General features: G+C 53.0%; 1 protein-coding gene across 2 annotated transcripts in view; it reads right to left on the bottom strand.

The window, feature by feature from the left end:
• OPCML (opioid binding protein/cell adhesion molecule like) overlaps window positions 1-16,877 on the bottom strand; it is a 294,773-nt gene extending 277,896 nt beyond the window's left edge. For both annotated transcript variants that reach the window (XM_039722103.1, XM_039722104.1), the window contains exon 1: window positions 16,593-16,877. In XM_039722103.1, coding sequence (XP_039578037.1) covers window positions 16,593-16,653 — 61 coding nt within the window. In that variant the 5' untranslated portion in view covers window positions 16,654-16,877. The remainder of the gene's footprint in view (window positions 1-16,592) is intronic.
• Window positions 16,878-17,299: the final 422 nt, after the last annotated feature.

Raw genomic sequence — 17,299 nt, 5'->3', positions numbered from 1 at the left:
TGTATGTATATTAGATTTTAATTAAGCAGTGTTAATTATAATCTATGAGATGTGCTTACTGCTTATCTGATAATTATGAGAAAGCCAATTTGGCTGCTGGCTTGTGACTAATTAAGTGGAATTAGTAATGATAATTATAGATTTAATTTTTGTTTGCCTTTATTGGCAATGGGGGGGAAAGTGGCTTCCAGGGCTGAGTAGGGCAGGGATGGGAAAAGTCATGGGGAGAGGTCACCATGCCAGGAATTTGGCCCACAGAATGGGGATGTGCCCAGGACTTCCCAGAAAAGGGGAAGTTTTGGTGAAAAACCCCCAATTTGGCATTAAAAATGAGTTTTGCAGGAAATGCTGATGGAAACAAAGTTCTCCTAAAAAGCAGCAGTTTCGTGGAAGATTGGGTTGGGTTTTGGCAGCTCATTGCACAGGCAGCCCAAGTCTTTAAAAAAAAAAAGAAATCTTGGGCAATTCAGAGAGCTTGACTTTTCCAGCACACAGACAGAAATTCCTTGGGGATCTCTCTCCTTCTTCCCACACCCACCATGACCCTGACTCCTGTTCTCAAGAAAAAGTGGGCATTTTAGCACCTTTTTTTTTTTTTTTTTTTTCCCCTAGTGTAAATTGATAAGGTATAAAATAAACTCCGAATCCTGCAAAAACTGCCCAATCCCTGGGAATGGGACTTGCATATTTTAAACCTGCTCACAGGTTGCTCTGCCTGGCTTCAATCCTTGAAAATACTCATTTTCTGCCCTTTCTGAGCATGCACTGTGCTCAGAGGCTGCCAAATTGACCCAAAACATAAAAGCAAAGCTTTTGTGCGAGGCAAAGAATAAAAAAAACACAGGGGCAAAAAGGGAGGAGAAAAAAATTAAATGTATTGCAGCTGGATTTTTAAAAGGCCCAGCTAAACTTGCAGCTGCACGACAGCACGTGGAGCTGTGCAAGCTCAGCTAATGATAATTAAATCTCCTGCTGCAGGGGTGAACAGCAATTTCGCGCTAGGTCTGCTGCCCGGGATGAGAGCTCTCCCGGGAAAAGCAGCACAGGGCTGGAGGGTCGGAGCACGGAGATGCTCTGCCCGCTTGCCAGGCAACACCCGGAGCTGGGGAGTGCTCTGCCCGGCTCCTTCGTGAAAACAGCATCTCCAGCGCCGAGCTAAATAATACATGGCGATCCCAGGGATGAATTCCAGGCGGAGCGCGGGGAAGACAATGCCGGCTGAATGCATTAAGGCAGCAGCCCCGGTGCGGCCGCGCTCATTTGCCAGGCCCCGCTGCAGAGGGGGGTCCCCGCTGCGGCACCCCCAGCTCCTGGGCGAGGACGGCTCGGTGCAGGGCTGAGGAGAGTGGGAAGAGCCTGACCTGACTGCAAAGTGGCTCTTTGCATCCAGAGCCTTTGCATCCCGACTCTCTGACTCGAGAGCCTTTGCATCCCGACTCTGCATCCAGAGCCTTTGCATACAGAGCCTTTCTTTCCATCCCAGCTCTTTGCATCCCGACTCTGCATCCAGAGCCTTTGTATCCAGAGCCTTTCCATCCCAGCTCTCTGCATCCCAGCTCTTTGCATCCCGGCTCTCTGCATCCAGAGCCTTTGCACCCAGCTCTCTGCATCCAGAGCCTTTCTTTCCATCCCAGCTCTTTGCATCCCAACTCTCTGCGTCCAGAGCCTTTGCATACAGAGCCTTTGCATCTCGGCTCTTTCCATCCTGGCTCTCTGCATCCAGAGCCTTTCCATCCCTGCTCTCTGCATCCAGAGCCTTTCAACCCCGGCTCTCTGCATCCCAGCTCTTTGCATCCCAACTCTCTGCGTCCAGAGCCTTTGCATACAGAGCCTTTGCATCTCAGCTCTTTCCATCCTGGCTCTCTGCATCCAGAGCCTTTCAACCCCGGCTCTCTGCATCCCAGCTCTTTGCATCCCAGTTCTCTGCATCCAGAACCTTTCCATCCCAGCTTTCTGCATCCCAGCTCTCTGCATCCCGGCCCTCTGCATCCCAAGCCAGGCCATTCCTGGGATGCAGCCTCGGAAGGGGCTGCGGGACCGCAGCGCTGCTCTCTGCGAGCCGGCAGTCCCCGGCGCTGACCGAAATAGACTCTTTGCCCAGCTACTGCTTAGCTAAATTCGGTGCCCAGCCCCCCAGATCCAGGGAAGCAGCACAGGGCCTTTATCCAGATCGCTCATGTCACATCAGGCAGGCAGGGACACAGCGTGCCAGGAGCCGGCTTGCATGGCGCCCGAGGAAGAGGATGGCATGCAGGTGATGCTTTTTGCTGGAGGAAGCTGGAGTGAAATAAACCTCAAGTCCTGGCTGCCTGTGAGCATTAAAGATTATTTGCCTGACAGGCTCTTGCCCTGACCTCTGTGGTGGCTGGTTTAAAGAGATTAAATGAGAGCAAACTCAGTTTCTGGAGTTATTTTTCCTTTTTTCCATTTCAGCAGCTACTCGAAAATAGGCTTGTTTATAGAGGGAGAAATCCCCCATGAGTCGTGCACTATCCAGACCAAAAAATACTGCCAATATCTGCCCAAAGTGACCAAAACATGTGCACAGATGGGCAAAATTTGACCTCATTCCAACTGAAGTTCAGAGTTTGTGCAGCCTGGACATCCCTACAAACTCCCTCCAGGGTTTCCACCCAGGATCCATGATAACAGGGCTTCACCCTTAAGTGCACTTGCTGAATCATCCATTCCAGCTCCTGGACTTAATTTCCCCATGATACATTAAATACCTTCCCTTCCTGTCCTAAAGAGCTGTGGGATGCACTGGGAGGAACACAAATGGTTTTGGCTCTGACTTTATGCTCAGCTCTGCAAGTGGATTGTTCACTTGGAATTCCCTGGTGAGCAAGAGAGTTAAGAGAGGTCAGTGCTGAGCCCTAGAGGGATAAATAATACTTTAAATAGGACTCAGCTCTGCACCAGGACCTCCTGTTGAACACTTCCACCTGTAGTTGGCAAAGGATGAATCACTGAGTGCTTCCACACCCTTCTGAAATGAGGAGTAATGGGGTTTGAAGAGAATAATGCTTCATAACACTCAGCATTCTGTTGGATAAGGCAAAGACAAGGCAGAAGCCAGGAGCTGATAAAAGCTACAGCTCGTAATTCCATTGCACCTTCTCTACTCAATAAATGGGTTTCAGTCAGAGCATCTCTTCCATCCAACCCAAAAAGGACCTGAAGGGTAAGTTGATTGCATTGATCGTGCATGCATTTTCCCGGCAGGGAAACTGGCCCAGTCCCTGGCTGCTCCTGTCCAAAGTACTCCACTTACTTATTACGGGAATATCGCCAGAGACTCCAGGGCCAGGGAGCGGGACGCTACGGGGAATTCATTGCTCTCTGCGTGCTGGGAACATTAAGTGGGAAGGCAGAGCAGGGGGGTATGGCAGCGGCTCAGCTCAGCCTCCTCCCCATCACAGCCCCTGGCAGCCAATCACTCCTGCCACGGGTTTTGCCAGCCCTGTGGGATACTTCCCACAGGACTGTCCTTAACCCTTGTGGGAACAGGAGGACTCCAGGGAGCAGAGCAGCGTGGATGTGCTGAGACAAACTGTCCTCAGGCTGCTTCTGTCCCCTACAGCCCTGTCACCACTCACACCTCACATGTGCATCCTCCAGGCGAGAACCTCCCTCTCCATCCTGCCTTGATCCCTTGATCCCAGCTGTGACACTGCTCAGGGGTCCAGCCCTGAGCCAAACCACCTCCTGTGCTGCTCCCAAACTGCCCAGCACTGTGGGGTCTGCTGTGTGACCATGCCCATCCCTAAAACCCTGCCTGTCTTCCCCAGGGAAGAGTGCAAACCCCTGGACTTGGTACAAAGCACAAACTCCTCTCAGTAAGATGAGCACTGCTGCTGGCATCCACTGGTTGGAAGGCACTGCCATCCTAAACCATCCACAGGGAAAGCTGCTGAAACAGGGGGTCTGAGCCCAAGTTCAGCATCCAATCCCAAAACTGGAGCAGAAGGCATTGCACAAGCTCTGTGTCTCAGCTGCCATGTCCTTCGCTCCATCATGTCCCCCCTAAGGGGTGGGACACATGTCCCAGAGGTGGGAAGGGGACATCCCAGGGCAGCACCAGCCTCCTTGCTCCACTGCAGGAATGACAGGCAGGACACAGGGCAGGCTGGCAGCCTCACAGCAGCACTGCCCAGCCCGGGGAGATGGGCTGGGGTACCTGGGTTTGCTCATTAACCCCAGGGCAATGCCCTGCCCACACGGCCATGCTCCTCCAGCAGAGCTGCCCCCACCTCTCCCCGCAGGAGGCTGAGCTGTGCCTCGCCAGAGTGTCTTCGAAGGAGAAGGCTATCAGCTCCAAACAGCCGAGACCTTTAGCTCAAATCCATTAATCCTCTTTATTAAACCCGGGTCACCTCTGAGTCCTGGCAAATTAACCAGCATCTCCTCACTGCAAGTACATCAAGAGGAAACGCGCTGTACAGCGCCTGTAATTTTCATGGACCAGGGCTCCGGGGTCAGAGGGCTTCCCGGGCTCCAGTCTCTGCCTTTGTCAATTTAAAAGGGAACATCGGCTTGCGCTTGTATAAATTACGAGAGAGGCAGAGCACGGGCCCAGGGCGCTCCGCCAGCTCCAGCTGTGCCACTGTCCCCTCTGCTGCCCGGGGACAGGAGCAGGGGACAGTGAGGCCACGAGCACTGAGTCCCCTGGGGGGCAAAATGGGGCTGGGGATATCCTCCAAACAGCTGGGCAGGCAGGGCACCGCGCTTGGCATCCTCCAAGGCTACCTTGGCCACGTGCCTTCTTACTGCCTCCAATAAATGGCACATCCCTGGTGCCAGCCCAGCTGGGGAGCAGCAGAAAGGGAGACTGGAAGGGCTCTGCTCCAGCTCAGAAGTGGGTGGAAAATTGCTCCCTTGTTGCCTGAAATTTCACCATTTGAAATATCTCCCCCTTTCTGCGCTGTCCTGTTGGAGCCACTCTACTCTGAGTGCTCACCAAGCCAGCACCAAAGCAAGAGCGGCTCTGGTTCTGAAAAGCCAAGGACATTTAGCTGGGCTGGGGAAGACCTGGGGCCAAATCCCTTATAAAAACTGATTATACACCCACTAGAAGAGCTACAAAGGAGAAAACCATCCCAGCCTGGCCTGGAGAAGAACTCTGTGTGGGCTGAGGGATAAGGGCAGCATGGGGATCAGAGGTCACAGCACTCCCTTCCTCAGATGGGTCTCCTCCTGCTCCTAGAAACAGCAACCTCAAGATAAGCAAGCTTCCCAGAGCCAAGCAAAGAGTGCTCCTACACTCTGTGAGCGAAGATAACAAAAAAAACATTTTTCATAGGGAAAAAAAATGTGGGAAAATTTCCAAGCAGCTCCTTAAGAGCTGTAAGCATCACATCTATTCCCCTAAGACAACTCCAGACCTGGCACTTCCCAGCACACTCTCCATCCATAGCTTTACCACGGGGCTATAAATCCACTGGCTTTGGCTGAAGTTGCTGTGGTTTTACAGCAGCCTAAGCCAGCAGAGACTGAGCTGGGGAACCATGATCCAAAGGCCAGGATGCCCACCCTAACTCAGTCCAACAGCACAAGGAGTTTTCAGTCTGGGGTTGAGATACAGGTAGGATTAACGCACAGCACCTCAAATCTCCCAGCCATCAGCTCGTATCACTGCTTTAGTTCTTTATTAGATACATCACTTCTAGCTGTATTTAATCACGGCAAGGTCATTTCAGTGACAGTTGTCAGCATCCCGGCCAAGGAGCCAGAGGAGCAGAGCCCTGGCCTGCTGGCCAGATAAAAGGAGGAGATGCTGGGTTTCATTTCCTTGTTTTCAATTGAGAGATGCCCACCTCGGTGTGCAGATTAAGGTGTGGGTGGGCCAGTGTCAGCCCCCCATGGGCAGAGATGGGAAGCTGCTGCTTGCTCTGCTCATCAGGAGCCCTGAGGAGAGAAATTGCATAGTTCTCCCTGCGGCCCTCTGCCCACCTCGAACCAATTTCTGCTCCTTTTAATTCAATTCAGCTCCTCCTGACCCTGGCTGGCTGGAGTTGCAGAGTTTCTCTCAACAGATAGCACCAATTACAGAGGTGTGAAAATGGAAGGCTTTCAATTCGGAGAACAAACCCAAGAAACTGGGACTTTATTGAACTGAGAATCAGGGGGTGGGGAAGGGGGAGCAGGCAGGGGCATGGGCTCAGCAATATCAACTGTGCTCGCTCTAAAAACCAAATTCTGGGGCTGATCCCTCCAGGAGTGAAGGCATCCCCAGGGGCTGGGGTGGCAAATGGAAGGAGAGGTGCAGGTTCAGGGGTGCAGAGCTGATGGCACCTGGAGATGAAGGATGTAAAACTCAGAGCAGCATCCCTGGCACACCGCTTCTCGCTTGTTAGCGGCTGTGTGTGTGTGTAGTCCCCACCAGGCTGATTCCAGACCCTCAGAATCACATCCCACACATCTGACACAAACTGAGTTTGCTTCCCAGCAGCAGATCCTGGCTGGATTGACTCTGCAGCATCTGCAGCCCAATGCAGCCATTAGGAAGAGCGGCACCTCCCTCCACACTGCTCATGATGTGACACCACTTTCTGTCCTCCCACAAAGCCAGGACTGTAGGTCAAGCCTCTGGAAACATGAGTGGCAGCATGAGCCTGGTCAGATCTGGGTAGGAGGGCTCTGGCAGGATGGTGGAGCTGCCTGACAGCCTCAGCAGCGAGATCAGCACATCGACTGACTTTATAAAAACTGCACAGTACAGTCTGTGATGATCAGAGAGTCCCCAGACAAAAGCAGGGATGTTCAGTTCATGGGAAGGAGGCAGGGATAAGCACTTCCCTGAGCTGAGCTCACTGAAGCTCTTTGCCCAACATGCCCTGATGCTAAAAAAATATGTTAAAAAGCTGAAGTAAGAAGTCCTAGATGCCCAGGAGAGAAAATGGGGTTACTCTTATAGGAAGCAGAACCACTGAGTAGGGTCCTCCACCATCTGTGGATACTTCCAGGTACCTCATGGGATGTAAGGATAAAAAAAAGCCTTCCCCAGACATGAAAATTCCCCTCTCCTGTCCTGTCTCCACCTGACTGCTCAGACCATCAGCACAATGCCCATGTGCCAACCAAGTCTAGGGGCTGCCTTTAATCCAGACACTGGAGACTTGTCCAGACTTCTCCCTATCCCTGGAGATGTTCAAAGCCAGGCAGCCTGGCCTAGTGAAAGATACCCCTGCCTAAGGTAAGGATGTGGGATGAGATGATCTCCAAGGCCCCTTCCAACCCAATCCATTCTGTGATTCTATGATTCCCTTCCCTGATAAGAAAAACCTCATATCACAAAGCTCTGCCTCCCCTGCCAACACCCAAAGAGCAAGGGGGTCCTCTCAGCCTGAATTTTGAGCAACTGCCCAAAACTTTGCTGGCACATCCGAGCAGGCTCAGCACCTCCTTTCGCAATCCCAGAACTGGGGCGAGGGGCACCAAAACAAAGCAGTGGCTCATTCCTGCCTCTCTCCCAAGAGTTCCACGACTCGGAGCAGCTCAGAGCGTGGCTTCCAAGCCAGTGCACGGCACCTGCTGTGCCTCCAGCCAAGCTGTGGCCGCGGCTCCTCCAGCACTGCCCATAAATCCTGCAGGCCGGTAAACAGCGGAATTACGGCGCCCCGCCATTGCTTAGCTGCCTTTGACACTAATTGCTCTGCAGAGTGTGTGCAACTGGCAACACCTTATTAAAAGTGAAATATATTATACTGTCCACTTATTGCGACTTTATAAAGATAAAGTGTCCCGAGGATACGGAGAGGCTGGCAAAGGCAGCGGCTCTCGGCCTCGCAGCGTCCAGCAGATGCTGCAGCACATGTGGCTGAGGCAGGGCAGGCATTGACTGGACAAATGTGTGCTCTCCCTGAAATTCCAAAGAGCATTTCTATCTGGAGACCAAGGGCTGAGTGAAGAGCGTGCTTGAGAATTTCTCCTCTGTTCATCTCCTCCTTTCAGCTCCGGGATCATTGCTCTCAAGCCTCAGGGGAAAGACAGGCAAAGAGGCAACGTGAAAGGGCAGGGGGATCAATCATGTGCTGCCCTCCTGCCAGCCTGGAGAGGGGCAGAGGGTGCCCCTCAACTCACAAAGTCAGGCTGATCATGAATTCACATTTTCCTTCTTCCAGACATCACTGCCTGAACTGTGGTACAGACTTTCCTGCCAGGACACAAACTGGAGCATCTAAGTACAGGTTCAAGAGCCTGGTGGTGCTCCACCTCCCTGCCAGCCCAGCACAGGGATTTTAGCACCCAGTGTATTGATCCTGCACTGTTTCTTCTGTGTTTCTCAAAGCAGGAACTCCACTGTTTCACAAGGAAAAACGCACTTTAGATTTGGAGCTACAGCAAGGACACGTCTCTTAACACTTGTCTCTGCACATGCCTTGGGCAAGTCATTTTCCCTCTTTATTCCTTGGCTCCCCTGTCTACAAAAACAGGTACAATGAAATTTCTCTTCTCTGTGAATTATTTTAAGATCTACTGGAAATAAACACTGTGTAAGAGTGAGACCTGATATCACTGAGTTTCAATAATAAACGTTTTGATTCAGGCCCCCCAGACTCGTCTCACCAGGTAATTTTGGAAGAATTTTTGAGTTTCTTTTCAATTGATGGGCTATTTCTGGTTGGGAACACAACAGACAGGAGGAAGGCAGACACAGGGGATGCCATCAAAGGCACTTCTGCAGCCTGCAGTGCTCACAAAGAAGTGGTGAGCAAAGAGGGCACAGAAAACCCACCCATGTGAGGTAAAAATCAGCTTCTGAGGACTTCTTCGCAGCAAAATTAAGATATTCCCAGGCACATCACAAAAGTCATTACATCTACATCCCTCCTGTGCTGTGGAGAGCAGAGACAATATTATTAATCACTTATTGGTCATCTCCCTCATGGCAGAGAGGAGTGACCCACCTCCCACAGCCCATGTGGTGCAGAAACACAGCCTGCATCCCTCTTGGATTCCTGAAGGAAATGGCACGTCCTCCACAACGGATTTGAAATATCCAGAGTCTTTGGTTCAACAAGTTCAAATCCAAGCAAGATCAATACCTTCTCACTCCTGAGGTATCAGCAGGTAATTGGGTATCGTGCAGTGATGAGTAACCTAGTTTGCTCAGAAACTGCAAACTTTAATCTTCATCCATTCCTGGTACATAGAATAGTGAGGGAGGAACAGATCAAAGGAGAACAGATCAAATTTAGCTGCATTTGGTCCCAGATTGCAGAAAAAAGGACTCATTCTTAAGCAAAATGGCTCAGGCTTCTGAGGTTCAGCACCTTGAGAGATTTGAGTACAACACAAGGCAGAGAAGTTTCCACTTCTCCAGTGCAGCCACCTGTGAGGCCAGTGCCACCTCCCCGGGGGTTTAGGTTGCTCTTGACCCCCCAGCTTAGACCAGAGCCCTCTCCAAATTCACACACAACTTCTGAGCACCTCAACCTCTCCAAATATCTTTGACTCCCACCCCAGCCCTCTCCCCTTTTCCCATTTCCAGCCCTGAAATGCCCATGGCACCAGCCCTGGTGCAGGCAAGGAGAAGCTGGTCCAGCTTTCCAAGCAAGAACATCCTACCTCACTGTAGGAATTTCCCACCTCTGCCACGGAAAGGAGAAGTGCCAGGTAGACTTATGGGCAGAGCGAGACAGAAAAGCACCGGGGGCAGCAGAACGACCTATTTGACAGATTTCCCTGCCGATCAAAGCTAACTTTGCTGAGAGCTTTTGACATCTGATTAATTACGTGGCGCTGGCTCGCCTGAAAATCCCGAGTTTCCGTCAGCCCTCGCTTTCCCTCCTCACAGCCCTTGGCGGCCAAACCCACTCCCCTGGTGCCAGCAGAGATGGGGGTGGCAGGAGGTGGCTTTGCCAAAAGTCCTGGCCCGTCCCTGGGAGGATGCAGATAAGGAGGGCGAGGGACAGCCAGGGACAGGGCCCCTTTGTGTGAGGTGCCTTTTGTCACAGGGAGATAGGAGGAGGCTGCCGTGCGCTGACATTTCGGTGACCAAATTAAAATGCACCGCCACAGAGACTAAATGTCATTAGCCTCATTAGTTCATAGGGCATTAAAATAAACAACCACACAAAAAAAAAAAAAAAAAAAAAAAAAATTGAAGTGGAAATTAGCCAATGCCATTAAATAAAACAAATAATGGGGAGATCCTTCGAGGACTGTGCAGCCGATGCCAACGGAGCAGTGAGTCAGGAAGGGGCAGGAGCAGCCAACATCTCCATGGGCTCTGCTGCCAGCCTGGACTGTGATGAGACAAGTCCCCTGCAGGTGTGGCCCCAAATGGAGCTGCCCCTTTGGGAGAAGTCTTTGGAGCTTTCAGACAGTTCCAGGTTGGCCTCCACCTCAATGCCCATGTCCCCTGGGGCTGGTGCTGTGGGCACTGCTCTGCCAGCACCTCTGCAATCCGAGGGATGCACCCGTGTGCTGCTCTAACAGGAAGGAGGATTTTTTTAGCAGCATCAAGGTTTCTCTGGGATGCTTCCCAGTCAATTACTGGCCAACACCAACCACAGCTGGCTGATGCTCTGTGACAGGACCGCCACACGAGGTGGAAGGCTTGCTGAAAAAAGTGCCACTTTGTCCTTGCAGAGAGAGGAATTTTTCCTCTAACCCCTCTTGCTATGCAAACGCCATTTCCTTTGGGGCGGGAGAAGTCATCAGAAGGCCCTTGCAAGATCCTGCTTATGACAGAGCAGATTTGAAAGCCCAGAGATCTCCTTCCCCCTCCTTCCTTTCTGTCAAAAATTATAATCATCATTTTCCAGCTTGCTGAACAATCAAAGTGTGGCCTATATTCACTGGAGCTCCTTCCACATGCTGCATGCATAGCAACAAGTCCAGGAAACAAAAGCCAGAAGTAAACAGTTGGGAAAGAGGAGGCAAAGGGCTGGCAGGGGGACAGCAGGGGCACACTGCTCAGAAAACACGTGGGGCACAGCCTGGCTCAGCCCAGTCTCACCACTTTGGAGCTGCTCTGAGGGCCAAAGCCCCATGTGAAGACCTCTTCTTCCACCCTCTGCAAAAAGCATGGGAATACACATGCCTGGGAAGCTTGGTTAGTGGAAAGGCAGTACCAGGAAGGAAGCCCAAACCTCCTGCTGCAGGGTCAGCTGGTCCTCGTGTGGCTGAGGAGCCAGGAGGAGCAAGCCATGGGGTGAATCATGTAGGAAAGAGCCATGTGGAGCACAGGTAACCCCAGGTGCCCTTCTGGGAATCCCATATCCACTGGAAAACCCCACAAGTGCACCAGCTCTGCTCAACACCAGAGACATCCCCCACGGCTTTGCTGTGCAGGCAGTCTGAGCTGATGAGGTCCAGTCCCACCATCCCATCCTGCAGTGCAGAGCTCACAGGGAAGGAAGCTTTCCTGGGCTAGCCCTTCCCTGCACTTTGCTTCAGTCTCCAGAGCAGTCAATCCAGCACTTTTCACTAGCGCTGAATGCACAGAAAAGTAAACCTAAAAATATCTCCTCTTTTTCCCCCTTCCTTGCCTCATCTCACACGTGTCCCTGGCGCACATGACTCCACCGCACAGGCAACAGGTTCAACTTCCCAAAAGCAGCTCCTCCCAAGGGAGTGGCTCTTGACACTGATGGGTCCCTGCAGTACCTGAGCATCCCAAACCACTGCCCTCAGCCATCCCATGCTGTCTGAACCTGAGCTGGCACTAGAGGGAGAATCCCCCAGCTCCCACTCAGCCCCACAACACCTGGGCTTGCGTGTCCATCCATTCACAAGGATGACAAATCCCCTGCCACTCCCACCTTGCCTGGTCACCCTAGAGGGTGAAAACACAGTCCCAGGGCTTTGGAGAAGCAGGCAGGAAAGCGTTTCTTCCCTCTAAGCATGAAACGAAGAGGAGCTCCCTGGAAAAACCCACCCACGGAGCTGCAAGTGTCAAAGCCACCTCTGTTATGTGCTGTTGCTGCATTGGTAATTATAAGTACCGTGCCTTCATTAGGGAAAGATGACTGGGAGGCAAGGAGATTTGCAGCAAAGCTGTTATTATTTTTAAGTTTAAACAAAAAGGAGGAGTGTGACAGCTGAAATCACTCCCCATCCTGCACATGCAAGCAGCTGAGAGCATCTCAGGGGATGCTCAGAAGGTAAGAAGGGCTCAGGATCAGTGCCCAGCTTTGCCTAACTGGGGAGGGGAAAGGTAGGGCTGCAAAGCTGAGGGTGACCCCAGGGTCGTGAAGGAGATTACAGATAAAATCCAAAAAGTTTTCCTCTATCCCCACCTGACTGCAGCAGAAGGATCCTCATGGGTACCCTGTTCCCCCACAAACCTGTTGGGGGGTTCATTGTTGCACCCCAACAGCTCCTCTCAGTGACTTTGGTTCCTTACCAAGCAAAGCACAAACTCCAAATTTTATATTCAACTGTAAAATATGAACACAGCTGTTTATGCAGTTCAAAATTCACCATAACCAAATATTCAAGCCTTTGGAGAAGATTTTCAAAGGCGCCAGTTAAGGCACAGAGCTCCCATCGGTGCCTTTGAAACAGCTCTCCCTTTTCAGTTTTTCACAGGGATTCGCACCAGCAAAAGCTCCTCCACCCGGCCGTCTGCAACCACGGAATGCACAAAGGAGAGGCTGTCAAAGAGAAGCTGCTGGAAAACGCAAAGCAAGGTTCAGCACTTTGGGGCATCCTGAAAGGCAGCTGCCAGAGCCTCCGGCCCCGAAACCCACAGCCCCCAGGGCAAATTGTTCTGGGAACTTGCACCGGGGGGATTTGCACTGAGCGGGAGCTGTGTGTGCCTCCTCTCCCGTCACGCTCCCTCCCCACATCGTTTGGAAATGACAGCGAGTGCTGCTCCTCCCCAGCAGAATTAAAATATCCTCTAAGAGGCCAGCACCAACCTTCTCCCTGTACTGGGAGCCAGGAGATGGAGAAATCACCCTCTGACAGGGAAACTACAGGCCAGGCCTCGGGGAGAGGCAGAGGAAGGCCAGAGAGTGTTTTTGGGCTCACACCCCATCCTGCTGGGACACGTTCCCCTGCTTCCCCAACTCCTGGAAGACTGATGGTTGCAGTGCCTGATCCACACCTACCCCCAGCCTTTGGGAGAGCACAGAAAATCCCTTTAAGCCCCTCTTGCTCATATTGAAATGACACTAAAGCAGAACTAATGTGCTCCAGGTACTTATTCTCAGGCTTAGTCGCAGGGATCAGCAGCCCTCCACCAGCCCGGCATCCCCCACCGGAGAGAGGTGACAGTCATGTCAGAGGCAGCAGGAAAAGCAGGGACCCCTTCAGGAAGGGATGGGAGGGTGTTTTTAATGCCTGCAATGTCTGTTTTGTAAATTTAGATGGGTTTTACAACCACCACCAAAGCCAGGCTGCCCCAGCAAGGATGAAGTCACACAGAGTGTCTGGGAGGATGCAGGAAGCAGGTCCTGAGTGCAAGGGTGACAGTGCCACACTGGGGGACACCCCAAGCTCTACAAGCTTCACCTTGATCCCGGTGCCCTGGCGCAGTAAAAAACAGGATTGTCCATCTCCCCCTGCACTGCCAGATCTTCTGACCACTGCCATGACAAGTAATTTCCCCCAGCCGGCAAAGGCAGCGATATAAATGTCTGAAGAGGCTGATGAGCATTGATTTTTGCCACCTGTAGAGCCATGATGTCACCCTGTAACTGCAGCTCAGACAAAGATTCCCCCCTGCCCCAAATTCATTCTCCATCACAGCCCGCCCTCATCTCAAAACAGCAGCACCCACAATGCCCAGTAGTTGAAAACATTTGCCAACAGCTTGGTAATTAAATTACCCACTCACCTCCCTATCCTGCAGTGCTGGACTCATTAAAAACCCTCAGCATCCTTCCCACCTCAGAGAGCAACCCCTGTCCAGGAACCCGCCTCCCCCAAGGCTCCAGATGACAACAGCATTAAGGCTTCAAAATGATTTTGGATAGAAACTTGTCTTACAAAGAAGTAAAAAGCTGCAGAGTAAGACAGTCTCCATGACCAGAGAGGTCAGGGTTTCATTATTGCATTAACCTTTCACGTCTTTAGATTCCACAAGAGTAAATTGGTAACGAGATGACACAAGACCCAATGGGAAAAATGCATCTTTCCTAACAAAAATAAGAGAAGGGGGGAAGGACAGAGGTGGGAGCAGGAGAAAGAGAAAAAGCTGGCAAATAAGCTATTACAGCTAATAATAACTTTGCGATGCTATTTTCTGCAGGAGCCTTCAAGTTGTGATGTTTCCCTTCACTCTAATTACACCTTCTAAAAGCAGGTTCCCTTCTCACTTTAACCACCCCGTGTGAAACTCCCGCAGGATTCGGATAAAAACGGAAAGGGAAAGAGTTTGCACTTCAGAAACAGCCTCTGCATATCCCAGGGGAGAGTCACCTGCACAAAACCTTTGGGATTACGCCTGAGAATAATAAACAGCCCAAGAAAAAACACTTTGGGAAGGTGCAGGCTCCAAAAGGACAGCAGGGACCATTCACCTTCCCTCTGCCATCCGTGACTTTGCCAACATGAGTCGTGTTCCAGCCCACGGCAGTGAAACCATGACTGAAATCACTGCTGGGACAGGTTGGGCAGGCAGGGAAAACATCCAACCTCTGCAAGCCAGGCACAAATAAAAAGGATTGGAGATGTTCAAATCCAGGGCAGGAAGGCAAAGCACCAAGCAGCCCAGAGTATTTCCCTTCCTCTAATGCAGACTTGATGGATTAAGGGCTGAGCCCAGCCAGGCAAAGTCCTGGGCTAGTTTAGCTCAGGGGACATCCAAAGCCAAAGCAGATATTGCTGCTTAATAGAAATAAGAAGGGAAAGCTACAACTGCATAAGGGCAGATCAAGAAGCCTCCCCCAAGTTTCCAGGGGCTTAAATGCAGGGTCTTTTCCTTCCCTGGCACACACAGAGGCCAAACCCAGCCCAGGCCTTGGCTTGGCCTTGGCCCTAACAGCCACATCCTGAGGAAGCTGCAGCAGGGCACTGGCAAAGAGCAAATGCTCCCTGTCAGGTTTCTGCCAGCTCCTGCAGCTTAAGGACATCTCGATGACAGGCCATCAAGTGTCACACGTCCTCCCATTTGGCCCACACAGCTGCTTCCATCCATTTCTCTGCAATTCCAACCCACAGAACCTCATCCAGCAGGAGTGTGAAAGAGCCAATGCTCTACTCGGTGCAGCCTTGCTGAGCCACGTCTGCCCCCACCCCAGGCACACCCACCCTGTCCTGCTGAAGATCTATTTTCAAAAAAACCCTTTACATGCACAAAGTCAGGCAGTTCACACAGCCATGGCTCCCTCGTGCTCACGTGCTAAATTACAGATGCACCATTTTGGTTTCTGGTGCAGCTGAGGAGCTTGAGGCTCTGCTGTCAAGGGCTCTCCACCTCTGCTCCCCAACAGCCAAAGCTCAGCCCAGGGGACAGGGCTGACCCCAGTGCTGATGCACATCCCAGCGCCCTGCCTTCCCACAGAGGGGTATCCAGCCCATTCCAGGGGTCTTGTACCCACTGATCTGCTCAGTTTGCTCTGTGACAGCTCCACAGGACCCCAGGATGTGGCTGGTCCTATGGCACAAGCCTCCACGAGCAAGTTTTAACCCAAGAGCCCTCCTGTTCAGCACTGCTGGGGGCAGAGCTGTTCTCCAGCTGTGACACGGGTAACCTCTCCCCTGCCAGCCTCACCCTCTTGCCACACACACCAACCCCTCACAGCAAAGCTCTGCAACAGAACCGTGCTGAAATCACAGCCGTGCCTCTCTCTGCCCTCCCGGCTCCAACAGAATCCTCCCTGGCAGTCATGAAAAGCACAAGGCTGGGTTAACATCAGATCCCAGCCTCGACACCCAGTCCCCATCTGCTTGCACAGGGATGATAATCTTCCCAGCTGCTAAAAGTGCACATCATCATCAAAAATACGCCGGTGACTTCCTCCCCCCGGCGCTCAGCCCCGCTCTCCACCCCCATCGCCTCGCTGGATGCAGCGCTCGCTGCCCCGCGAGCATCAGCACGGAGCCAGCGCTGGATCCAAAGCCAGGGGACGAGGGGACGAGGCCAGCCCACATGTCGGGAGCCACCCGCTCAGTTCACCGAGGTTGCGGCACCGGCACGGCCTCGCCGAGCGCCTGGATTGAGGCGGGGGGCTCATTTTCACTTTGTGAAAGAAAAGGGAGCGAGGGGAAGGCACCGAGTTTGCCTGGCAGGAATCAGGGAAGCAGGGATGAGGGGAGCACGGGGAATAGCATGACAGCTCTCACAAGAGGGATGGCACGGCAGGTGCCCAACTCTGAAGGGAAATAAACTGCATGAGCCCATCCTTTCGAGGCAGAGGTTGCCCGAGGGCACAGACCCTGCCCAGCTCGGGGGCCACCCCGGCCAGCCCCACTGCAGGTACCGGAGGCTCGGTGCCCACTGGGGGTCCAGCACGGCTCCGGAGCCCCTCACGGGGAGCACTGGGCAGTCCCCCCGCTGCAGAGCAACTCGCTGCCCGCCTGTCCGTGCGCAGTGTGCGCGGAGCCCGGGCTCCCTGCGCGCACAGCCCGCCCGGCTCTCCCACCCTGCGAGCCCCTGCCCTCCCATCCGCCCGAGAAAAACCGTCCTGCGCTACCTGGGATGAAGAGCAGGGCAGTGGTGGCCGTGAAGACGATCCAGCAGGCAGGATGGTACATCTTGGAGCTGCGGTAGGCGAGCGGCTGCTGCGCTTGCTGCTTGCTGCTGCCGCCGCTGCTTTCCGTCTGCGCTGAATTCTGAGCAGGGTTAAATCCAATGTTTGCAGAGGGAGGGAGACGGAGTTAGCGAGCTGGAGAGAGGGGGAGAGACGGGAGCAGGCAGTCAGTGTGCCTGGTCTCCCCTTGCACACGCACGCACACCCGCACACAACTGGCAGAAGGAGCACCAGGCTCCGTGCGTGCACCGGGAGCGCAGACCTCCTACCGGGCACCCATTGGCTCAGGATGCTGACTGACACCCGCACTCCCGCTCTCCTGCGGGCTTCACTCCGCAGCCAGGGAGTTAAATGCACGCATCGACCCCCCGAGCATCCCTCCCGGCACCAGCTGGTGCCCGGGATGCAGGGAGCAGCTCTGGGATGCAGGGAGCAGCTGTGGGATGCAGGGAACAGCTTTGGGATGGAGGGAGCAGCTCTGGGATGCAGGGAGCAGCTCTGGGATGGAGGGAGCAGCCTCTGGATGCAGGGAGCAGCTCTGGGATGGAGGGAGCAGCTCTGGGATGCAGGGAACAGCTTTGAGATGGAGGGAGCAGCTGTGGGATGCAGGGAGCAGCTTTGGGATGCAGGGAGCAGCTCTGGGATGGAGA

This window comes from Passer montanus, unplaced genomic scaffold (assembly GCF_014805655.1).
Source record: "Passer montanus isolate IOZ18808 unplaced genomic scaffold, ASM1480565v1 scaffold47, whole genome shotgun sequence".
Classification (NCBI taxonomy): domain Eukaryota; kingdom Metazoa; phylum Chordata; class Aves; order Passeriformes; family Passeridae; genus Passer; species Passer montanus.
The sequence above is the reverse complement of the archived record's forward strand: the minus strand, read 5'-3'. Positions and strand labels throughout refer to the sequence as shown.